At 52.4% G+C, this 23679-nt stretch overlaps 7 protein-coding genes across 7 annotated transcripts; 2 read left to right on the top strand and 5 right to left on the bottom strand.

Annotated features, from left to right (window-relative positions):
- Positions 1-616: 616 nt before the first annotated feature.
- Positions 617-3026, bottom strand: BDV59DRAFT_190890 (grainyhead-like protein; the record flags this gene model as incomplete). The annotated part of the gene is made up of 3 exons (XM_073691818.1): positions 617-2228; positions 2292-2804; positions 2872-3026. The coding sequence occupies 3 exons, from the start codon at positions 3024-3026 to the stop codon at positions 617-619; spliced, it is 2280 nt and encodes a 759-aa protein (XP_073551817.1).
- A 2658-nt stretch (positions 3027-5684) lies between these two features.
- Positions 5685-6964, top strand: BDV59DRAFT_169685 (uncharacterized protein). Its single transcript, XM_073688293.1, has one exon. It carries the CDS (start codon positions 6055-6057, stop codon positions 6556-6558), a length of 504 nt encoding a protein of 167 aa, XP_073551816.1. The 5' UTR covers positions 5685-6054; the 3' UTR covers positions 6559-6964.
- Positions 6965-9174: 2210 nt separating this feature from the next.
- Positions 9175-12340, bottom strand: BDV59DRAFT_169682 (uncharacterized protein). The gene is made up of 4 exons (XM_073688292.1): positions 11623-12340; positions 11132-11545; positions 10786-11071; positions 9175-10698 (listed from the first exon to the last, which is right to left on the bottom strand). The coding sequence occupies exons 1-4, from the start codon at positions 11665-11667 to the stop codon at positions 9182-9184; spliced, it is 2262 nt and encodes a 753-aa protein (XP_073551815.1). The 5' UTR covers positions 11668-12340; the 3' UTR covers positions 9175-9181.
- BDV59DRAFT_83944 (uncharacterized protein) lies at positions 11487-12340 on the bottom strand. Its single transcript, XM_073697176.1, has one exon. The coding sequence runs from the start codon at positions 12215-12217 to the stop codon at positions 11702-11704; it is 516 nt and encodes a 171-aa protein (XP_073551814.1). The 5' UTR covers positions 12218-12340; the 3' UTR covers positions 11487-11701.
- A 353-nt stretch (positions 12341-12693) lies between these two features.
- BDV59DRAFT_169674 (zinc metalloproteinase family protein) lies at positions 12694-16513 on the bottom strand. The gene is made up of 5 exons (XM_073688291.1): positions 15570-16513; positions 15410-15502; positions 13593-15333; positions 13406-13532; positions 12694-13341 (listed from the first exon to the last, which is right to left on the bottom strand). The coding sequence occupies exons 1-5, from the start codon at positions 15867-15869 to the stop codon at positions 13245-13247; spliced, it is 2358 nt and encodes a 785-aa protein (XP_073551813.1). The 5' UTR covers positions 15870-16513; the 3' UTR covers positions 12694-13244.
- A 2323-nt stretch (positions 16514-18836) lies between these two features.
- On the top strand, positions 18837-20270 carry BDV59DRAFT_83892 (uncharacterized protein). The gene is made up of 2 exons (XM_073697175.1): positions 18837-19011; positions 19133-20270. The coding sequence occupies exons 1-2, from the start codon at positions 18952-18954 to the stop codon at positions 20135-20137; spliced, it is 1065 nt and encodes a 354-aa protein (XP_073551812.1). The 5' UTR covers positions 18837-18951; the 3' UTR covers positions 20138-20270.
- A 541-nt stretch (positions 20271-20811) lies between these two features.
- Positions 20812-23606, bottom strand: BDV59DRAFT_169669 (putative DNA ligase I). Its single transcript, XM_073688289.1, has one exon. The coding sequence runs from the start codon at positions 23509-23511 to the stop codon at positions 21064-21066; it is 2448 nt and encodes an 815-aa protein (XP_073551811.1). The 5' UTR covers positions 23512-23606; the 3' UTR covers positions 20812-21063.
- Positions 23607-23679: the final 73 nt, after the last annotated feature.

The following is a 23679-nucleotide window of genomic DNA, read 5'->3' as shown; positions in this document are numbered from 1 at the left end:
ATGCATGGCCTAGCCCGTATACTCTGAACTCATGACGACAGCTCAAGCGGAAAGGAACAAAACGGCAGACAGACAGACAGCAGACGAAGTATGAACCATCCAATAGAAAAAGCACAACGCAGGCCGGCGAAAATGGAACAGGGTATCTTTTTCGTGTGCGCAATTCCCCAACCAGACCCTCGAGAAAATCGTAGCCATACTTAGCGAAAGGAAATAGCAGGAAGAAATCGTGTATCCACAGCAGTAAAAAGGAGACCAAAATCCAAGTCGCTGAAAGATGTGATCGACAGTATCGTAACTATGGCACAGGAATGGGAAGAACTCAGAAAAAAAAAATGCGGATATAACGACAGGGTATCATTGCTCGGAGACTCGTATATTATCCCCGTACCCAACGCCCCAAGGCAAGAACAAACATTAAAACCTTTTGTAAGATAAGGTGATCGGGCCCAGGAGGGAGCTGTGCAAACTGGCAGCGCACCAGGCGCCCCTCGCCGGTTTGCTTCTATTGTGGAGGCTCCCTTGCCCATGATTCCCGAAACAGCCCGGGAAGACGAAATGAAACGGACAAAAAGAAAGCTTTTGAAGTTGCAAACCGCCGTTGACTGACGTGGAGTTAATAATTCAGTTTGACCTCCACAGCTGGCGTCAACCCATCAGTAGGGGATACTGCATTGTCGAATGCCGAGGCTTCGTCAATCTCGACGACCATATCCTGGCCATCGGGGAGTTCGCGGACGACATCATCATCCACCATGATCTTGATGCCGTTGTCCTTTTTGACATGCAGCACGCGCACAATGCGGTCGGGGTCTATCCGCTGCTTCATCGAGATCTGCCGCATCAAGTCACCGACAGTGCGCTCGGTCAGATAGACCGCCCGGTAGTAGTCATCCTGGACCTGATCGCCGCGAGGGAAGCGAACGTAGAAGCAAGCGATTGGCTTCGCCGGACGCTCCTCCGGAGGTCGATACGTGGGGTCAATGCCCACCGCTTCGATAAATCCCTGGGGCATGTCTCCGGAAGACAGTCTCTGCACCCTCACGGGATGACTCAGAAGCCCCCGTTCGCCACGGATCTCGGAGCAACGACGCGAGTTGTCGGCAGAATTGCTCAGGGACGCTTGGTACCCCGAGTCATAGAAGAGCCCCGGCTGTTGAAGGCTCGACGGCATATGAGCGGGCGAATTCAACGACATGGAACTGCTCGTGGGGGACAGGGTCTGGAGACCGGCCTTGGCTTCAATGCCGTACTGGGATCCCTCCTTCTTGACGAAGTTGTTCGCATCGGGAAGCTTGACGGGATACAAGTCGGGATCATCCTCCTCTTCACCTCGGAGACTGAGAACGCTCACGGGTCGAGTGGACGTGAACATTTCTTGCATCAACGCAAGCTTCACATGAAGGTCGTCCTCCATGCTCATCTTTTCGGGGGCATCCTGCGAGCCCATCGACCAGGTCCGCTTGTGTTTCGTGATCTTCGAGGGACGAGGGTCGGGATGCTTGAGGGCGATCGAGCCACCGCTGCGTTTCCGCTTGCCGTAGTTCCCAGCGCCCATCTCTGCCTGCGCGATCTGTTGCCGGAGTTTTTCGATGGACTTCTTCACATGGGCAACATCGTTGGACAGCTTCCGCTCGGCGCCGTGGTCGCGGAACAGTTTGACTTTGCAGTAGCAAACTTCGGCATCGGTAGTTGGATTGGCGACCAGGGCATCTGAGCGGACTATCTCCGTCTTTGCGCACAGCCTCACCGGAATGCCTTTCACGCCCTTTGAGTGGCTGAAATCCGTCGAGAGGAAGTTGAACCGGACAGAAATCGCGCAGTCGGGCGCACCAGTGGCAGGGTTCGAGGTCCACGTAACGCAAAATCCGTCGAACGAAGAGCTCTCCAGCTGGACGGGACGGCTCTTTTGGTCATCGATACCACCTTGGATGGGGTCGACGTATTCGACCGCTTGGAGTTTCCCACCTCGTTGATGAGCCTCGTTCAATCCACGACCTTCCTTCCACAGCTGCCAGCACGAGGCGGGTTTCGATCGTTGCTCCTTGTCTTGGAAAGAAACCCGGACAAAGGTCCGATATTTCACCGGTTGAGAACTGACGGGTGGCGGGGCAGTGTCGACGACGGATATGGAGTAAGCCTGACCTTTGTTTAGGTACGAAACGGGGATCTCATTCTGGTCCTTGACCATGGCGGTGGGTGCACGCAAAGTGACATGATAGCGAAACCTGGAAATAGTGACGAAGGGTTAGGGGGGAGGATTCGTTTGCAGACCAGGGGGAGACACCTACTTTTCTCCCAAGTCATCATCAATCGGACCAGAGTGCTGTAAGGTCGGCGGAATTATCTGAGCAGCACCCTGCATGTCCACATCATTTAATGAGAGCTCATCCACCTGCTCTTCCATGGCATCGTACCCTGGGTCTTGAACAAACGGAGCGGGCGCAAACGAGGGCTGTTGTGCAAAGGGCTGCGGGTTCTGGAAGGGTTGACCCATGAAGGAGTTGTTGAAGTGATCCATGGTGGGGAGCCCGGCGACGTCAGCATTCACTGTGGCACCGGCAATCTGCTGAGGGAGGGAGAGAGGCGTCATCATCTGCATGCCCATCGGGGTATGTAGGTCGCCCGCCTGGCTGTGAAACATAGCCCCGAGGCCACCGGAGTTGGGGGTGTAGTAACCATTAGGCTGGTTGACGTGGTTCATGAAAGCCAATGAATTCGGTTCGATGTACCCAGGCGGGAAGCCCTGCGCGGCCTGGGGTGCGGCCTCGCCGATTTTGAAATCACTGCCATTCAGGCTGAGCCTGAGGGAAAGCCATACGGTTAGTTATGACGGAGGAGATTGGGCGTCGACGAATGATCAAAGCGTACCTGGAGGGGGTAATCGGCTGGGCGGGGACTTGGAGGGGCGGCGTATGGGAAGTGGGAGGAACCACATCAGAGAAACTCTCTCGAAATCTCTGGATGAGTTCGGCGTCCGGCTTCTGGGTGTTCTTTCTGTACCATGGGACCCGTTCGTCAGCCATGGTCCGGGGATTTCACTTGGAGATGAGGGCGTCAACCCACCTATTGCGAAACATTATTCAACGAGGTTCGCAGAGGGCAGAACGGGGGTTGTTCCAGGGGAGATCGACAAGTCGAGAAGTACGAGGGCATTCGGTTCCACGACCACCATCTAAACCGGGTTGGACAGACTCCTGCGGACTGGACTGCGATCGATAGAACGAGAGTGATCAGGATGGACCACCTCCAAGCGAATCCGATCGCAGTCGCGGAAGAGACGAGACAACAGCGGGAATCAATGAGGTTGGACGGGGGAGAACGGCGAGAGGAGAGCGAGATAGACGGGTGCCGGTTGGGAGGAGCAGAAAAGAAGAAGGAGGAGGAGGAGGAGGAGGAGAGGTGAAGACCGAAAAGAGAGGAGGAGGGTTTATGCCGACGTATGCCGTAGCAGGTGAGCAGAGCCAATCAATAGTGGGGGGGCGATAATTCTTCAGGGCGTGGAGAGAGGAGGGGGGAAAAAGCGGGTAAGAGATCGAAGAGAGGGAGAGGGAGACAGAAGGCAAGGCCGGGTAGGAAGGAGGAGCAAAGATAATTCTTTGCTCGTTTATATCCTTCTCTGTTCTAGAGGAATCGATCTAGAAGGGGAAAGGGAATCTTCAGGGAGTATTTCTGGCGGGAGGTGGTTTGGAGGAAGAATGCGATAAGTCTCTGGCTATTATAATATCAGAGCCAAAGAAAAAAAAAAACACCGGATCGGTGACGTACGATGTTCATTGACCTCAGGGTACAGATTGAATTAATTTCATTATTCTTTGGGGACTGGCTGCGTCACTTGCTATGAAATAGTATGGTGTAAGTTAAAAATATTTCTTAAAACAAAATAAAAAATAAAAATCATATCACCTGTCGGGGTGACTGATATGATTTTCTGGGCCCGAGTCAAAACGGTGGGGACGGAAGAAGAGGGTGGAGCGGATCCAGAAGTAAGGATTACCGTGGACGAAGAAAGGTATCTTACATCGGTGGCATTTCCGTACCACAGGGACCAGGTATGGGTATTGTCACGCGTACCTTGACGATGCCATAGCTCACGGAGTACTCAAGGAGTATGTACGGCGGAGTACCTAAGGGAGATTGTCGAGATATAGGTACGTAGATATCTCGACGGACAATCGCACGATCACTGCTATCCTACGACATCTCTCAGTCACCCAGTCGAGAGTCATCCCGTAGTCCTGCACGTAACGACTATCTAGCCCGCAAAGCTTCTCGACCCTCCCCCATGGCAGATAGCCGAGGAATTAAGCTTACGATCCCTATAGACGAGAAGATCATATGCATGGTGGACCAAATATAGGATTCTCTAAAGCCTGTAGCCTATTCCGGTGGATCGGCAACTTCAAACCCTTTGCCATCTCCATGATACCTGGTAGTTTATCAGATCGCCTATAGCCATTGTGGCCATCCTCCACGCGGCGTCGCCGAGATGTCGCCAACCAAGCTTCTGGCCATTGGAGGAGGGCGTTTCTGGCAATCACCAACAGATGAGGCATTTCATGTGCTACATGAATCAGAATTGGCTGAAAAGTATCCAGCGGAGGGGTCCCCGACGCCACGACCCTGTATCGGTCCCCCGACAGTATGGATATGGCTCTTTCCCCCTCCCGCAATCCATACGTTTATTCAAGCACATGTAGAACTCTATATAAACTCCAGGAGTCACCCATGGGAGTAGCGACTACGGTCCCAGGTCGGCCAAGCTCGGCCCTACTAGATAACTGAAAACCCTAGAAAATGATAGAAGCTTCATTTCAAACTTAATAGCTCACGGCGAATCCGACTTCGATTTACGGTGTATACTCCAGCCTTGGGGTGAGTGCCTTGCCGACGTACCTGTCCTGGTGAAGGTAGTCGTAAAGCGTTCACGGTATGATCACGTACGCTGTACATACGGCGTAAGACAGTAAGTGCCTGAGGCATCCTCTGCCAGTGCATGATTGGGATGGAACGCCATCCCGCCAATCACCGCCCGGGGATATACCGCTCCGGCAACATCGCACGGAGCTCTCCGAAACTCAATTACATACGAGGTATCGTAGGTAAGATTCCACCGGTACGGCCCTGGTACCTTAGAGAAGCCCTACGGTACCTCTTGAGGAAACCCAACACAATGCGTGGATGTTATTTGCCGGAGAACTCGTCCGGGTCAACCACGGAACCGTTAGGGCCCAAATCCCATGGGGTAACAGCTGAGGTCCTTCTAAAAGAGGACAGCAGCTCAAACCACCTTATTGCGTCATCCGACGGCTTGCTCTTATCTTTTGCCAGATCGCTGGCGGGGTCTTGATATTGGCCGGTGCCTTCCCCCCCCCCCCCTCCCCTCCTTCACGCCACGTACGCATGGCCGACCATCTTCCCGTCAGCCTTACTCTGCCCCTGGCGATTTGGCGGGAGTCTTTTTACGGTCTGCATCGGGTTGGGGCCCTCGCACAGACAGCCATCATTTGTCTGCGATGTGGGCTGGGTTGGGGAAGCTCGCGCGGATGACAGCAAACTATATTGGTTATGAGCTGCATGGGCCGCAGATCGCCTAGCAAACCGACCACTACGATCGTCCCTTGCGAGGACATTACGCGATCCGATCGATGCTGCAGTCCCTTGACAAGGTGACCCCGTCTTCTGGAAAGATACCTGAAATCGCAGTCGGCGGGACATCATCCTGCAGACTGACAAGTAGGGTCAGTCGAGCGCGCCCTCGTAAGATCTCCTCCAACTGCCAAAAGTACGAACCTCTACAGGCTATGGGTGCCCTCCCGTCCATGATCCACGTCACCGTAAACGTTATCCACCATCTCTTACCCCCCCCAATCATCCGTACACCTACGGACATTGTCGGCGTAGCCGCGACGCAAAGTATATCTCGCGGAATTGACATGGAACAACGGGGAAGCGTCGTCGGGCTGAGCGATGATCCAGTACCGGCAGTCACGATTTCATCCACGATTACCTAACAGCCTCCAGCAGATAGCTCCGAGGTAATCAGTGTAGGCGATGAAGGTTCAGACTGCCTGCTCACATGCGAGCCAACATTCCCGAGAGACGGGGACGATGCATCATGTAGAAAAGCCATCGAAGCTCCTGCCTACCTGGGCGAGTATCTGTCTATCGCCACTTAAGCGTAGGGATCGGGGCATTAAGCGGGATGCCGAGCAGGTGGACAGGAGCATCTGTGCCACATATACTCCCAGCATCAGCCTAAACATATACTCCGTAGAGTTTGGAGGACGTGCAACACCTCGCCCTCCCCGCATTCGGAATACAATGGAAGATATGCTCGTATCCAATAGGGAGCCGCACGTCCAGCTGAGTCACGATGGAAGACGTAGATGGAGTTCGCCACGCCGCCGTTTCGCGGTCCCTGCGCCCCTCGCCCTTCCCGTGATGGAGGTTGACATGACGGCCTGTCGGCACATTCATTCGTCCATGGGATTCGATCCTTCGCACGTCGTGAAACACAGGGCAGGGATTTGGACGTCTGTCATTCAATCAGATTAGTGGCTGGGATGCTGTCCAACTACATTCGGGATTTCTGTATCCCTCATGAATCACTGTTCCTACACCCTCTTGCTCCCGCACAGCCCGACACCCCCAACTATCGGTCATTAATCCAGAAGGAATTGTAAGAGGGGTACAAAGTCTGGCTCCCCCTCGACGTTCACCAGTCTGGTCCAGTGCTGGGTTTGCTCTGTACGATACAACCGTACCTGAGGAGCTACGGTCTTATTCAGCATCTAAACACGGCAAGCTTATCCGACAACACACCATCGGGCTTCAATTTCCATAGGTACATCGCGTGTGATCTAGTGATTGACACATAAGCCACTGCAGGTGGACGGGAATGGCTTGGGGGGCTGTCAGGGCAGTACTCTGGAGAACGATCGGTAAGAATGGCATGATGGGCGATCGTCGAATAAACGCACGTCATCAGCCCCATTCCAAACATTCCTGATGATTCAAAACACCCTTCTTTTTTTTTTTTTTTTGCTTTCGTTTATTCGCACAGTCGCGAATCACAAGTCTAGATCGACGGCATCAGAAGTACAATCTCATCCATCCTCCCTAGCAGCAAAAATCTCTTCCAGCATTTACTGAATGGAGTACCGCAATTAGGTAATTGGTTCCCGTTCCTCACTGTCCATTTCCGGGGTTTCTAAGAATACAAAAAATCAGCCGCAGAGGACCAATAAGAATGACATCATCCTGCCGGAAAAAAATCTCCCCAGGTACCACTTCGTCAAGCCTCGGCCCTGAGAACTTCCCACGGAGTGGAAACCATCCACGACCGCCCATGGGATCGAAGCACAGCCAAAAGAACGATCGTGGCCACGCGACGATCAACCCCCTCCATGTTCAGCTTCGCATGGAGAAGGATCTCCATCACAGAGGGGCGAACAAGCACCTGCCGAGTCAGTCGGCTGCGTGGCCCGCCATCGACGGCCAATACATCTCACGATGAACCGTTTGAGGGCGCCCGCCCAATGCGGCAACAATCATCACGGTAGACAACGCTCGGCAGCCTGTAAAACTTCTCAGGGCGAAGACAGACAGACGGCAGAGCCCTCGTCGGACCCCGACCAAATCCCGGGGGCAACGCGCCCGACAAATGAGATCCCCCGACGGGCCCCGGATGTCGGCAGTGTGGATGGGTTCTAGGCACCGGGCATCAGAGAATGCTCGACCCTGACCCACCCGTATCAGTAGATCAGAACCTCAACCAACGCTGTCGTCTCTGCGTATTACGCCCAAGGGGTATTGTGGATTCGCTCCAACGGCGCCACGCCGCAGGGGCGGTATCGGCGTATGTATCCGTAATAACGGGGGGCTCGTGCGACGAACCGAGCAGAAAGACAGCGCATTCCAGCATGCAGTTTCTGCCCCTTGCTGTCAACCATAAACCCCTTTACTAATAGGATACGGACTATGCGCCAGAGGCGTCTTCTCGAAGACGGGGTTGGGTTGTCGGCGAATGGTGGCTTATTCGAACGGAGAGACGAGATTCCATTGCATCTTGTGTATTGGCAACGGGCTAGCCGTGTTTGGTTTTTGTAGACTGTTGCGCATTGCGTTCATGCATGTCAAACTTTATGGCTTGTCTTGACACCGTTGAGTGAAGGCGACACCCCGTTATCAGAAGACCTGGCCGTTTGGCGGAATGCTACGTGCCTGATACTGACGCAGTCCCTGACAGCCATCTGAGTCCGGAAGAACCAGCCGACACCAAGTTAATGGAGTCTATTTGCACTAATGTCTATAGTAGCGTCCAGTGTTGTGACATGCATTAGGAGGGGAAATAAGAAATCTAACTAACGTTCTAGACTCAAGTTAGGGGAATTGATAGACCACAAGATTTCCATTTTGCAGCAGAATGCTCTTAGCTGCCGGTGTCTAGACCTGAACTTGGATACTTGTAGGCATTACAATTCAGACAACAATCTGATACTATGCTCTTGACCGAAATGCTCCCAGAAAGCAAAGTGTCGTAAGTGAGGAGGACATCCAAAGACGTATGCAAACGCAATGTAATGATAGGTTAACAGCGTTCCCCACAAAGACACCTAGCCTAACTCACAAGCAAAGTCCTGAAGGGTCCCTCGCCTCTCCTCTGAAACGGGGCTGGCAGGTTTGGGGTGCCTTGGCTGAATGTTGTAAAAGATAGCCCGCCGATTTCAGTGACACCTCTCATGCAATAAGCTTAAAAGCTGAGTCTTCTATTGCTCGATTGTGATCCTCAGACCGCTACTTCCTGCAGGTGACAAGAGCACGTGTCCTGAATGAAAGCTTGCAACGAGGGTCAAAGCGACGAACATTGGGGTCCAACGGTCCGTTTACACTCATCCTTTACTTTAAAAGATTCCTCTTCCTATAGAAAATTCTATATCTCGTAATCGCTTTCACTATGGAGCATAACGTCGAACTAACTCAACAGGTTATACCTAAGCGTTCCTAGATAGTTTCAATATATCCTAAAGCGAATGTATCTCGACTATGTCTGTTGCAGTCAAGAAGTTTTGATAGATGGTTAGATAGTATGAATTACGGTCTGGACAATTCTGTCTTGCCCTCCAAACTACTTAGGAACTTTGACCAAGTGCATTACGAGCTTCCCTGAAGCTCCATACTATGCATCTGATATCTCCTCTATCCTGGACCCAACAAGAAGAGACGTTCGGTTCAGCATGCTCCCCGCTATCTCTAGATTCAACCCCATTCCTCGAGTTCCTTTGACATGCTCTTCATCATATGGATCCAAATGAGAAATATATTCGACCACGTCTCGATACCATGGGCCCTGCAAAAAGTCCATGATAGCAAGACTGCCTTTCTCAAACTTCTCCGTAAGCTCAGTGACAAGCAGCTCAAAATCCTCCAAAAGCCCCTGCTCTTCGTCTCTGATTTCAAGTACCTCGGCTTCATCCAGACACTCAAGCGTATCATCGGTGTAGCAATCCCCCTTGCGGCAGCAGGTGTGTCGCAGATCAAGAGCATCAAACGTCATCTGCCGGATGACAGTATGCGCGATCTCTGTTGTTCCCTCCACCATGCTCACAAAGAAACCAAGTGTCTCTGCAAAGGAATTGACACCGTGCATTGTCGTATACTGGGTGTAGAATCTTGGCGAAGGGACAAGGAGCCTGCGCAGCGCTGCAGTAAACGGTGTACAGCCCCCGAAACCCCCATCACCGTTACCATCGCCGTCACCATAGTTCATGGGCCCCGCCAAGCAAGCGCAAACACAGCTATCCCTTTCTCGTGCTTCCAACACGTACTTCGTAAAGAGAAGTGGGTTCTCATTCTTTTCCCGGATATTGGGCGTTCCTGAGATCCACGCACGCACCGTGCTCGGCCACAGAAGGTTGGTCATGCAAACAGCAAGAAGATGAAATGCTGTTCCGCCCGTATTCCACGGTAGCTTGCGGGTTGGGTCCGCCCCTTTGGAAAGTAACCATTTAATTCTCTTTTGGCTATACCCGTTCAGGCTTTGGCAGACACCCGGGATCATGAGAGGAGTCCGGCCGGCCGAGTCGCACAGATCGACCTCGTTGAACCCCGCTTCGAATAGCTGATCCAGAGCGGTAGGGCTGTGGAATTCGTGATGGTATATTGACCCTGGAGACTCGATTTTCAGAGATGGATCAATGCGGACGGCTCGCTCTGCTAGTGCGGCGATTAACTTGGGAGCTCTGACGTCAGGGACGGTGGAATCCTTCTCTGTTTTTGGAATGAGTTCATCTAGTTCCCTGGACGACATCTGCGCTTGAGCAACTTTGAGTAATCTCATGCGTCGGGAAACAAGCTCTGCAATCAGGAAGATACTCATTTTCCCTTCGTCCTCGAGATGCTCGGAAAGAGATATATATGCCAGATCCAAGGGGCAGCCTGCCCTTAACAATAGCTTTGCTGACTCGTAGTGGTTTGCCCTGATCGCCATTTCCAATGGGAACCTGTTGCAGAGCGCATGTACGTCTGCGCCTGCTTCGAGCAGGATTTGAACCCCTTTGCTCCAGCTGATGGAGAGCTGGAGTAAAGTTGAGGCTCCGATCCTCTCATTCACTGAGGCACCAGATTGGATCTCATGCCGCAGGTGTTTCTCAGATTGTTGAATAATGCTTTTGGCAATTTCCGGGATGTGGACCGCTGAGAGAGAATCGCATTAGTACCGGTGTGCTTTTCCTTTCCACTTTGATTACTTTTCTTGCTAGTATGGACATGACGGATACATACCTCCTTCGTCCAATTCAAGCGCGCGTCGCATATTTGGAAGACTCAAAGGACCGAAAAATGCTCCGTCGACGGTGAGAAATCCCCCTTGCTGGATCAAGAGTCTAAGTAAACCGTGCTCATCTTTATCCAGCGGGAACGCCGCAAGAAGAGTATCCAGACCGGTCTGCCGAAGGCGCGACCTGTCCAGCGTAGCACCACCATGGAGCAAAAACAAAATCAGTCTTGAGAAATGCGTATACGCATTTGCGTGCCATTTAGAAGCTTGCCAAAAGGCAAAACATGCAGCCTATATATATTACGTTGGTCTTCATGAAAAGAGACGCGTGTCACGGTAGTTTTCACCTACATGCACGAGAGACTCTCCATCCGAGGTGGTGTCAGAAGGTGTTGCTTGTCGTTCCGTGAATAGATATTTCAATAGCTCAATCGTATCATCCACGAAAGCCGCAGGGTCTTGATCTTTTGCCACGAAGGTATATGTATACATTCTGTAGAATGCAGGGCTGTTCTTAGATACTGGAAAGTTGATGCTGAGACACGGGGCGATCGAGAATCCACCCGCTCCTCTGGTCAGAGAGAACGAAGCCGCGACTGTCAGCCCCAGGAGACGGCTATGGTAGCGATACGTCTTTGCCGCTGCATCTGACCGAGAGGTAGATACTAGTATTGCTTGCTTTTGCTGTTTGCTGCACCAAGATTCGAGTAGCGCGGGTGGTGGTGGAGGTGAAGAACCCTTGGAAGCTAGGTTGAGAGCAACATGCTGTCGACAGGGAAAAGGACTTAGCGACTACGGGAAACACACGATGGCCTGCTCCATTGTATGAGATGCTTTCTTACCATTTCCTGGACCTCACGGAGCAACTTCCCTTGCATAGCCACCATCGACGGGATAAGCCGCACATTCTGTGCCGAGAAGCTAGATTTGCAGCAATCGTTTGAGTAAAGAAGGCCACCAATACAAATCCAAAGCAACTAAACACACGACGACGCACATATGAAGAGTAGTCTGCAGATTCACCTGCATCCCATCGAGGTCAGACGCCAGCGCACGCAACGCATTCTTGTGGAAAGGATACGCAGCACGTTTCCGATGCGCGCGAAGCTTGTTGCGGACACTTTCGCCCGCAAAAGCTTGGAAATCGGGCCTGCATTTTTCGACCGAAGCCTGGACCTTCTCGATTCCCGCCCGGAGCACGTTCACTTTGCTCAGCAGGTCGTCCGCAATGTCGGGATTCGTCAACTGCGTGTCCTGGATGATATCGCGCAGTGCGGCCAGAGGCACCGCCAGCCCCTCGGCTTTCTTGGCAACATCTTGGATGTCCTCCTGCGCGCCTCGCCATGCTTTGCAGTAGCGTACGATTTCTTCACGCACTTGCAGCGCTATGGAGACCACGCCCAGCGCAGTGCCTGCTATAGATAATGGATCCGCCATAGCGGCGTAGAAGCATCCAGACCCAGGTGTCGATGTGGGAAGTTACCACGGCTGGAACATCGGGAAATGCGGGGCTTGCCCGTTTATAAAGTGATCGGAACGGAACTCCTCCATTGATACGAGGCTAAGCATCAACTTCAGAGAGATTAGTGCACAGAAGATGTGTTGTTAAGTTTCTAGTTAATAAACTCCTGATACCTTACAGGAGAGATAGCAGTGGTATCAAGTACTCCGAAAAATTTTTCTCAGTATAGTGTAGGACTTGAATACATCCACCATGCGTGTATGGCAGGTTGTGGGGATGAATACGTGCTGAGCGCTAAGGAAGAGGACAAGACATGCGCAGAGACGCAGCACCTCGAAGATACAGCAGATATTATAAGCACCATTAATCCTTTAATAACTCTATGCCCTGTAGACTTTAAGCGGTTTACTCGGCTCGTGGATGGTATACTTAATATTGAAGTGAACGAACGGCTGTATGAAGTCATGTATGGTGGGTATTCTCATTCAACAAGTGGCCATTCTTATAATAAAACTGAGTAAAAACACTCTTGAACGATGTACCACCCATTCTAAGCAATCGAAACCAGTCCAGGTATGACCCAATTGTTACGACGCAGAGAATGTTATTATTTCTACTGGGGGAGGAGTAGTCACTTTACAGATATTCCCAGTATCAAACGCCGTTGATTAAAGTCCAGCTCATCTCACGGCTTATTATGTCAACCACGCGCCTAATATTTTAACACCCCACCATGTATGAATCAAACAAGACCAAGGCAAAGGAAACACCACGACGCCAGTGTGCAATCCGCATGTGAACAACAGGAGGTATAGTTATCCCGGCCCACAAGGCCCAGTAGATATGCATTATACAATCGAAAGCGGCGACAGCACAAACCAGGAACCCGCCATGAGAAGATGCCTGTCGCGGTATTGTACGCAGTCTATAAAAGAAACAACAGCGTTATGGAGACGCATACCTCGATATCTCATTTGAGACAGATCGAAGCAGGAGCATCATCTAGTGCATGATTATCAACGAGAAACCGTCAACCCAAGGACCACAAGATCCCGAGATACCGGCAATCTTATAGCCCAATGGGGGAATTAAAGTGTACCTGGGCGAATTTGTTAGACATGCTAAAACGAAGGGACCAACATTATAGGATAATGGATGCCTACCCTGACCCGCCATTGGCATTACCAAAAACACCTGACTTCCTTCCCAAGCTTGTGAGGATTTCGATCCCATCAATCCACACCCCGGCACGAAGGTAGAAGCCGAGCAAGATTTCTCCACGGCGGGTGTCTGATTGTTCTGTCAGTTCGGATTGAACGGGGTAATATTAGGAAGGCGTTAAGAGCATACCGAGGACAAAATCGTCACCACCGGCCTTCCCAGTTCGGTTTCCAAAGAGCTGACTTGTGGCATCCTCATAGAAAAACTCCAATCCATCGACTGCTGCCCCGTGGTACACCCTGATGGAGGTAAGTAATTTCGTCGAGGTAAATGCGCAGTCCAAGAGCAGTTGTTGGGGCTCGCTGCCTTCTAGCTGAGAGAACCCTAATTTACTCCCTTTGTAGCCAGTGTGGCCCTTGGGAAGCTTGACCAAAGATAACTTGGACTTCAGCGAGCCGATGGAGTCGACAGTGTGGCTGCCAAGCGCTCCCGAGACGATCGTCATTTTGATATTCTTTTTCTTCTCCTTTTCATTGCCAAACACTCTTTGCCGGAGTTCGCTTTCCGTGACGGTTATCTGCTTAGGCAATCCATTGCTGCTTGACTCGGTGTTGACATATTCCATGAAATTGTGACATATTTGGTCACCCTCGGCGTATAATTCCACGAATGCGATTCCGGAGGAGGCAGTGATCAGGATCTTTCCATTTTCCACAGGCCATACCTGGACGCTGTCGTCCGAGCTAACAGGAGCGTCACCGGGAAGTTTGAAGCATGGATGGAAACGGAAGCGGAGGGCATCCAGTCGGTGCCAGCTACACTCATCTTGAGGGAGACATAGCTTCAGGCCTTGCGTCTTCGTGCGGGTCGAGTAAGACTCGCGAGTGACAAATGAGCGATTGAATCGCACATAATCTCGAAGCATGACTCCGGACTCCTGATGTGGACACCCAAACAGATGTCCTACTTCGTGTAGGTGAGCACCAATGCCAATATTGGCCGCCTCCCAGCTGGAGCCGGACTCCCCACAATCATTCGCGACAAACTCAGTGTTAGTTCGAGTGCAGTCTGAGAAAGCATCAACCACATCCTCAAGGCAGGTTGGATAGCTATGAAGACAATGGGATCCGAAAATAGCCATCTTGGTGTCACCACCGCCTGAGCCCAGGGCCGCATGGCTCGTAATGGTTTGCGCAGCTGTATCCCAATGAGCGTCCAAGAGAAGGACCGAGACATACTGCTTTTGGCCTGGGTTCAGATGGAAATAGTCCTTTACTGCGTCCTTTGCGAGCTTGAACAGCTCATCCTTCTTGGTGGCATTGCTGTTTTGCTGGGCAATGTTGAGGTCTCTCAGCTCAGCGACAGTCTTATCCGTGCGGATGACGTGCACTTTTGCCTCGTTCCGCATAGTCCCATTGGCTGCGTCACGGCGGCTGAGGGTCCCGGTCTGCCACTCTTCTTCAAATCGGAAGCATCGTCGGCCGAAGTTGCTCCGGAACATTTGCTCCCCCGTAAAGGCTTGCCAGAGATACGCTGCCGTTTTGTACTTTCGAATAGCCGTGTCCAGGTCGTTGCCTTCGCGCTGCTTCTTTTCTGGCGTGGAGTCAAAAGTTCCCTCGGAGTCCTTCCCCAGTAACACTACCAGATGCAATGGAGGGGTATTGACGAGCGGGAGATAATTGATGCAGATCCAAGAGGAGTGTATGGCTGGGTGGGAGCTCCCAGCGGACAGTTTGCTGGAAACAAAGTCGAAACGCAGTCTGTTCGGGCCTGGTACGAGATGCACCAAGGCCTTGAAATGAGACGCTGTCACAGGCCAGGTCATGGCAGGGAAAGCTTCCTGATGATGACCCACGGTGACGTTTCCATCAAGCGGGTGTAGCCTCGGGTCTGCGATCTGGCCATAGACCAGTAGGACCTTTTGATGAACCTGCATTGATCGTGTAAGTCACGTGGACGCATTGAAGCATGGACTGCGATGAACGGAAACCAAACGCAAGACTTACCCAAGAATTGTCCGCGACGGAAATGATACGAGGGGCATACGGAGAAGAGGGGGTTGGGGATCGCATGCCATGACCAGACATGGGACTTCCAACCTGCAGAATGCCGTCAGTTTTGAACGATTTTGCCAAGTGAGACCGGAAGAGGCGGAGATATACGCACAACTGTACTGTTTCGTTGAACAGGGGACGTCAAAAGGGTTGGGCGCTGAGGAGTCTGCGGACCATTGCCGTTTGCACTGTCATTGGACTCACTCAAGGAGGGAAGATTTGATGATGAGACGGTGGGTTTGATGGAAGAAGGCGGTGTCACGGAGCTGTACGAAGCTGTCTCGAGGGTAGATGAAGATTTTCCGGAAGGGACTTCACCATTGGACTGCGAGCCATTCGACCTGGAATCGTGGGATCTCGCTGTACGGAAGCTCGCCCTGGAGCGGCGGCGAAGCTGTTCAAAGAAAGGCATATCGTGAAGTTGGCGCCAGCGGAAGGAAGACGGAGGAGAGTGAGTCTTCACGTCCTTCCCAAGGCCTGTCGATTGAAAGGAGGATTGGTGACCGTGGTGTACATGTAACCCCCGATGGGCAGAGAGAAAAAGGCGTACTAGGCCAAGGTCGAGTGGGTTGGACCGGGGACTCTAAATCGACCAGCTGGACAGGGCCCCTCTCCCCCAAAACGACCGATGACGAAGCAGACCACCGAGACGGAGAACCAAGGGCACAGCGAATAAGCCGACCAGGGGTAAGATCGGGGTTGTTGAGATGTTAATGGAGGAGACCGAACAGGAAAGCGACCGTTTGCGGATGAGCGTGACGAATCAATGGAACAACAACCTCCACCCCGCATGGGAACGAGACGATTAGGTCATTCGGAGACGGGAAGACGACAGGAAGGGAGAAGAGATAGAATGAAGGATTGCAGAGAGAAAAGAGACGACGAAAGAAAAAAGAGAAAGGCCGGAGAGAAGAAGGGGGGGAGTCAAAATGGATCCGAAATGGGGCCGACACGTTCTTGATGTATGCAGGAGGCAGCCGAAGAGAGAAGAGGGGAGGGAGAGAGCAGATGGATGAATGATGTAAGAAAAGGGAAGGGAAGGTCAGATGGGTCAGAATGAGGCAGGCACCTGCTTGATAGGAAGATTTTTTTTTTTTCATTCTATAATTATTATTACTAGGTTCAGTTTCAATGCTGGATTCCTGTTTTGGGTCTTCCAAAAATACATCTAGTAGGTCTAGTAGCGTGGAAGAGTTAATTAATGCGATAGACAGCTAGCTCCCAGGTATGGAGTATCCAGACCTGCTATCACTATCATCACCACCCTCCCTTTCCCGATGCAACAAAACTCTCCAGTGTCATGTTCCTGGCCTTCCAGTGCGACAATCCGGTGGTGATAAGGTGGGTCAAACCAGTGTTCGGTGGTGTTGCGAATTGACAAGGAGGCGTTACGTAGTCGAGCGTCTAGTCTCACCGTCTCACCATTATTCCGGGTGGATCGGAGCGGATCGTCTGCTAATTTTATCTGCCATCGTTGGTTGGTCCTCAGCAGAGCTCTCCTCACCTTTTGCGATCTTCGAGCTGGCGGGCGATCTGAGATGCTCTTTTTCCTTATTTTTTTTTTGCCCTCTCCACTAGTACACCGTGGCTGGGATGGGGACGAATAAATGTCCATGCTTTCATGATAGATAATTTAGATGATAGATCCTCACGGATTATTCCGTCCCAGATTTGTTTCCCCCTTTCCTTCTCCGGACGGATTGGCTCCGCCATCCAGACCGGAAACTAGTGCCTCCAACTATCACAGGGCTTGTTCCATTAACAATCGCGCATGATGGATCAATTCTCCCTGTTCAATCCAACCTCCGACAATGAATTTTCAACGGGGCCAACATGAAACTCACGAGGCATTGAACCACATACCTGGATGGTCCATCCAGAAGCATACCTACTTTCGAAGGGGCTGAGCCAGCATGTCATTCATTCATTCCCTGACCACCCACGACATCTTGGTTTCCTCACCATTCGAAAACATGCAGGGACCGTTGGCTTTTTGCTCTCTCAGTCAGGTTTCGTGATCATTATCACGAGTTAAACGAAACTCCACTCTGTTCGACACCGATGGCTTGGCAATCGTGGCCTATCCCCCTGCGTACTGTACGGTCTCTTAGGCAAAACGGTCTCAAGAGTAAAACCCCTTTTTAAAACTGTTAACTATCACTCGCCATTAGACCTCTTGTGTCAAAGACAAAGAAGACTCACGAGATATTCTTCTCCTAAGATGCATTCAGAGTTCGGCTCCCCCCTTGTGGTATGAGAAGGGATGAATGTCTCATGCCCGGAGTAGGATTAGCATCGGACGTTCTACTGCGGAGCATGGAGCCATCTGGTGCCGATATCTGGCCCTTCCATCAGCGTCGAACGGCCTGAAACCAACAGTTATGGGATCTGGGCCAGTGAAGTGGTCGGAACAGGCAGGAGGCAAGATGACTGGCATGCTCATCGGCGGATGTCCGCAGGTCCACGGCTGGCCGGCGTAGATAGACGGGGGTTCTTCGGACCACAGCCGCCATGGCGACCGCCCGGTAGGTAAAGAATACAACTGGCATGGCAACCTCACTGAAGAACCGGGAAGAATTAACTTCACCCACCGTCACCCATAATGGATTCTTGTCGAGCGCTGCAGGAATCTTCGTCTTGGGTGATCGGCACGGAGGGAGGAATGGATCGGTGATGGCTTTGGTCGCATAGTGACGACAAGGAGAGACTGTGGCATTCCGAGTCTATTGAGACTGAGGATGCCCCATCGATTCGTGGCGGAGTTAGTGAGGAACAGGACATATTATTGATTTAATGCATAAGGTGAAGCAGGGGATTCCACTCGGCATGGGTTTGCCCAACCTCTCAACTCCCTGGAAGATACATTGGGCGCAAGAGAAGTACGGAGTACTCATGATAGCTATGGACAGTAGCAATACAGAACAAACACCAGATCAACGACTGACAGTGGAAGTATAAGGTAGGTTTGGTGGATGGCCGTCAAGCCAGGGATGGCCGATTCGAACAAGGGGAATTTCAATGGAAAAGCCACTTCCCAAGCGGAGCACATAATCGAAGAGAAAATGCTGTAGAATTGAATTGGATCTTCATTCTCCATTTTTCTTTCTCCCCATTTCTTTTTTCCCCTTTCTTTTTCTACCCCAGAATCTCACGGCTCCTCTCCCGGGTGACCATACTAAACCTATAAGCACTTACCCGCATACCAGCCTCAGGCAGCCTCAGGCCGCGACTGAATTTTCCCCATTCCATCCATTCATCATCCATCCTTTCCTCCTCCTCCTTCTCCTCTTCCCTCTCTCCTCCCCGTTTTCCTGCCGCCCTGACGGTGTACACCTTCTCCCAAACCAGCCCTTCACACCCTCCTTTCTCTCTCCATTCTTTCGGGTCTTGTGCTTGCGTTGCTTTTATCCACTTTCGGTTTATGACTACGCTAAACCCCCTCAACCCACCTGGTGCATAGCCATAGCCCTTCTGTACCCTCCTCACCCGAAGCAATGGCCCTTCCTCAGCCGTCCACCTCGGACAAAACGATCCGCAAAATTGACATCGCCCAGGTATGTGTGGCGGCCCCCTTTTCGCTGGACACAACGGTCATGGTCTTAATCAGACGTGGCTGGAGGACGACCACCGTCAATGCTCTCTGAATTTGTTCTAATGCACATCTCAAATGTCCAGGTTTCTCTCAGCCTTCAAGACCGGTTGGGCCTCGCCAAGGTCAAATACCAGAACGGCCGTCTTCATCCCATTGACCACAATGGGGGTCGTCAAATCTCCCTTGGTAGTGACAAGCCCTCGGATTCGTCCTCCGACATATCCCACAGTCGTTGCGAGACCCCGATGACCTCGCCGCCCTTGCGAACCGCAACCTATTCCAAAGAGCTCCCCAGATCGTCCCGCAATAGACATGCTGTCACCTTCGACTCGAAGGTTATGCAGCCGATGCTGTCGGCCAGTCGGAAACGCCTTCGATCGGATTCCATTACTGAGCGTCCTGTCAAAGCCGCCCGTGTGTCTTGGAAAAGTTCCTACCAACTTCCCGAGTCCTCTCCAGGTTTCAGCCGCCATCATCCACAGCGGGGTCCACATTTGCCTTTCATAGCAGAAACGACTACAATTCCGGAATTTTCTTCCCCGGTGTATCGACACCATGACGATGACGACAACGATCCGGACCTGCCTCTTCATAGTTTCCAGGACGTCAGTTCAGTGGTCGGTTCTTCGCCGCCTCGGACGCCGCCTCCCAAGCATGCTCGCCTGGCCCGGAACGATCGCAGCCTGCGACATGAAGACGGGGCAGATCTGCTCCTGTACCTGGCCAACTCCCCTACCCCTGCGACTATTGCAAAGGGACAAGGTCGGGACTTTCCACCTTCTACACCGCCCAGCCAGCATGCTGTTCTCCCCTCCCTGACACCAACCCCTGGAGGAGGCATCTTTCCCAACTTTGGCACACCAAATCAGCAATTTAATTTTGCCGACTTCGTGAATGTGACCCCTAGCCCGGCACAGCCTCCCTGGGGTGGCCGGACACCGGGCGGGCCTGCGAGGACTCCTCTGACCGGCAAAGACCGGAGACGGTCGAATTATGACAGCCTCTTGCCACCGGGCGCTGACAGCCCCCGGAATCGTGAGAAAGGCTCCGGTCTGATTTTACAACTCGGTGGAGAACTCCGACCGTAGTTTTGCGAATGCCGGGCACATACCTCTTTCTCTTCTCATGGATATCTTAATGACCCTCATGAAGCTTATGTACATATTTCCTACAACTCCCCCCATCCCTGCCATTCCCCCTCCAGACAGACGTCAATCCTTGCATGATTTTCCTAATTTTGTCTTGCATGCTGGGTACCCTTTCTGACCGCACATGTCATCTCCTATGTTCTACGCATTTCTGGTGGAAGTTTCCTTTGTACCAATCCCTCTTTACGCTCCTTTCATTTTTCTGGTTACTTCATAATAAGCGGGTGAGCCGTGTCGGTGGAGGTGGGGTTCCAACTAATTATGCCAATTATTGTGTTATGAGATAAAGCCCTGTACATACACATGTGAATGTCAATAACAATGATCCTGTCTCCAATAATCCCAGCCGATAGCAAAGTTGATACATTGCATTGCCGTCGGAGAAGAACAGCCCGTGCCGTCCCCGCAGCGAAGAATTGAAAATTTCGAAAAGGAAAACAACACGCGACGCGACAAAGTCAATTTCGCGTCCATTTCGCGTTGACGCTACTACAAAAGCAGACTAGTGGGTATTCTTGGCTGCCGGAGTCTCTTCCTTATCCGGCTAGCCTAATCGAGCTGAGTTCTCTGGAATTATGTGGCACGTGACGATGCTGCAGGACGGCGTTTAAAGCCTGCCAACGATTCAAGGTAGATATGCACAATATCTATTCTGCATTCTGCGCCAATTTTACATCTATCCGTGTGTCCAACCAAACCTGAGACTACCTACGTATACACACGTACGCAGTACATAATAGTACTCCGTACTTATTGCATCTGCGAGACTGATCGGCGCGATCGTCCGGCGGAACCACAGCACGATCTCATCCTTCGGCCTCTATTCTGAAATCCGGAACCAATCCCGGGAAAGGTCTCCACGGCGTTCATTCGTCCTGCCATCCCAATTTCTCGTCCGCACCAGGCTGTCCCGCCTCGAGCTCAGCGCGCTCGGACTGCTTCCGCCACAGCAAAGCCAGGTAGTCGGCGGTGCTCGCCTCGTCGATGGATTTATCTTCCCGCACACGAAGGAAGCGTGGGAACCGGAGACTCAGGCCCCGCTCATCGCTGACGAGGCCGATCGCCGCCGTGTACGTCGGGCTGAGGGTGATGTCGGCAAAGGCCATCTCCCACACTTCCTGCGGGTTGAACCAGACATCCGGCTCGCCCGCGTAGTCGACGTACCCCGGCCGCGAGATCACATTCGTGCTGCCTTCTGCGTACTTGTCCTTGTTCGCCTGGTAGAATTTGTCCGTGAACCCGGACATGCATTTCGTCACGGCTTCCAGACTGCCCGTCTCCGGGTTGCGCACCGCCAGGAGGATGGGCGACCACCATTTCGCTTTGCGGCCTTGTCCGTGCCAGCCGGCGACGGGGATGAGGTCGAGCGTCTCCGATGACGTGCTGTAGTCTTTCTTGACTTTGAGCCAGGATTCGAGCCGCTTGTCGGGCTCGTAGGTTGAGAGTAGGGCCTTACGGCGGTTGCCTTTGGGCGTCTTCGGCGCGTCGGGCGGCGGATCGTCCGGCGACGCTGTCTTGGGCACGTTGTCGAGTACCTTGACCATGATCCCTTCGCATTTGCTGTCGGTTGCGCCTTTGAAAAATTCCAGCACCGCCTCGGAGTCCGCGGACGTTGCGTCTAGGCTTTTCACCCAGGTGAATCGGCCGGGGATCTCCACGAAGACGCTCCGCAGGAGTTCTCTACGTTCGCGAAAGGGTCGGTCGAGGAGGGCTGCGCCGTTGAGGTACATTAGGTCGAACGCGAAGAGACACACGTTGATTTTAATCGCGCCTAGCTGGACGTCCTTTTTGGCTCGATTGGACAGCATCTGAAAGGTCTGAAGGTCGCCCGTTTCCTGGTCAACTGCCACGACCTCTCCTTCCAGGATGAAGCTTGAGACGCTCTCGCCCCGGATCTCGGGTACCAAGGATACGAGGTCGGGATACTTCTCCGTCATGTTCTCCAGGTGGCGGGAGAAGATTGATACTCGGCCTTTCTCGTCGCAGTGGACCTGGGCGCGTTGCCCGTCGTATTTGTACTCGCAGCTGAAGTCTCGTCCCTGCAGTTTGGTGAGCATGTCCGAAAGGTCGCGCGTAATGCTGCCCAGCATCGGCCGGAGCGGGATGTGTAGCTGCAGACCGCATCGTAGGAGAAGCTCCTCCGCAACGCCTATCTCGAGTAGACAAGGCACCAGGTCGTCGTAGTTTGGATGTCTAGCGTACGAGGCCTTGACGGTCTCCTCGGCGGTGTTGTAGATGTCAGATAGGTTTTCCTTCTTTAGGCTGGCTAGCGCCTGTTGAGAGTAGACAGGAAAACCAGCTCCTGGGGGTTTGGAGAATAGAAAGGCTCGAGCAAGAGCGATCAGCATCGTGGTTTTGACGGCCCCGATGCGCAGGTTCTGAACGAGGGTGCGGACAATATATCGACTCTCCTCCGCTCCTCGCGTGTCTTGGAGGAGTTTTTCAACAATTCGCTGCTTCGTTTCCTGACTTCCGCTGCCTTTGCTCGCAGCTATTTTCCGCAGCGACTGGTAGACACCTTGTATCTTGAGCGGTTTCGGTCTTATTAAAGTGAAGGATTGTCTTTTCTTTGCCTCGAATGCAACGTCACCCGCATCGCCATATTTGTCGTATAAAGTTTTAAGTCCCTGGTTGTCGAGTCCGTATATCTTTTTCAGTGCCTTGGATATGGAAGAGCCGCCGAGCCCAAGCTCCGACTCGTCGTATGGCGGAGAGATGGAATTTGTTGCAAGCCATACGGCGGGGAGTACACTCGACGGATCGCCTTCGATAAGGATTCGCAGGAAATTCACCAGCGTGTCTACAATCTTGATGCGACTGGTCGTTGCATTTGCGAGCACGAATGCTCGCGTCAATAGCGCGTACGAGGCCGAACCGCCCTCCGCAGACCAGTGCGCCTTCAACTCCTCCGCATACTTTGTGGAGTCGAAGGTCAAGGGACTTTGATCTAGGGGAACGGCAAGGGAAACCGTGTCCTCAGTACCAGCAGAAGATTGTAGGGCGATTGTATGCTTTTGTTTTGCTTTCGTCGGCGACTGTAAGCTCTCCGGTTTGGCCACAGCTGCTTCTGCTGGAGTGGACTCGGTCTTTGCCACGTTGTCCGTAACTGGAGCGATGTCTTCCTGATTCCATTCTTCCTGAAGCTTGCGAGCAAGCGCTTCATCAGACAAGTGCTGCTTATCAGTGTCAGATGTGGACGAGGATGCCGGCTCTGGCGTTTGCTTGGCTGCTGAGCCTTTGAAGAACGACGCTATGCTGCGCTGGGGACCGGGCTCTGGACCATCCCTCTTGCGCTTTTTTGCCGGGCTGGACATTATGCAAGATCATGGATGCAGATGTTTCAATCAGGAAACTCGTCGATATGCCTCGGACCGTGTGGCGGGCGTCATCGTGGTGGATGATGTTGGCGGAGGGCCGGAGGTGGGTGATCTGCGACTTGGGATTCGCCCGCTGGCGGCAACTGACGTTGTTCGCTGTTCGCA

The sequence above is a fragment of the Aspergillus ambiguus genome, assembly GCF_047715705.1.
Source record: "Aspergillus ambiguus strain CBS 117.58 unplaced genomic scaffold BDV59scaffold_3, whole genome shotgun sequence".
Taxonomy (NCBI): domain Eukaryota; kingdom Fungi; phylum Ascomycota; class Eurotiomycetes; order Eurotiales; family Aspergillaceae; genus Aspergillus; species Aspergillus ambiguus.
Note: the sequence above shows the minus strand (reverse complement) of the source record. Positions and strands in the feature narration are given on the sequence as shown.

Bases quoted from the DNA above. Each gene is read 5' to 3' on its own strand.
- BDV59DRAFT_169685 (XM_073688293.1), top strand. From the start codon at position 6,055: ATGAAGGTTCAGACTGCCTGCTCACATGCGAGCCAACATTCCCGAGAG.
- BDV59DRAFT_169682 (XM_073688292.1), bottom strand. From the start codon at position 11,667: ATGGTGGCTATGCAAGGGAAGTTGCTCCGTGAGGTCCAGGAAATG. The intron at 11,546-11,622 runs GTAAGAAAGCAT...CCCTGTCGACAG, and splicing joins TCCGTGAGGTCCAGGAAATG to CATGTTGCTCTCAACCTAGC. The intron at 10,699-10,785 runs GTATGTATCCGT...ATTCTCTCTCAG, and splicing joins GCTTGAATTGGACGAAGGAG to CGGTCCACATCCCGGAAATT.
- BDV59DRAFT_83944 (XM_073697176.1), bottom strand. From the start codon at position 12,217: ATGGCGGATCCATTATCTATAGCAGGCACTGCGCTGGGCGTGGTCTCC.
- BDV59DRAFT_169674 (XM_073688291.1), bottom strand. From the start codon at position 15,869: ATGCCTTTCTTTGAACAGCTTCGCCGCCGCTCCAGGGCGAGCTTCCGT. The intron at 15,334-15,409 runs GTAAGTCTTGCG...CGATCAATGCAG, and splicing joins CCGTCGCGGACAATTCTTGG to GTTCATCAAAAGGTCCTACT. The intron at 13,533-13,592 runs GTATGCTCTTAA...CAGAACAATCAG, and splicing joins TGGTGACGATTTTGTCCTCG to ACACCCGCCGTGGAGAAATC.
- BDV59DRAFT_83892 (XM_073697175.1), top strand. From the start codon at position 18,952: ATGGCCCTTCCTCAGCCGTCCACCTCGGACAAAACGATCCGCAAAATT. The intron at 19,012-19,132 runs GTATGTGTGGCG...TCAAATGTCCAG, and splicing joins GCAAAATTGACATCGCCCAG to GTTTCTCTCAGCCTTCAAGA.
- BDV59DRAFT_169669 (XM_073688289.1), bottom strand. From the start codon at position 23,511: ATGTCCAGCCCGGCAAAAAAGCGCAAGAGGGATGGTCCAGAGCCCGGT.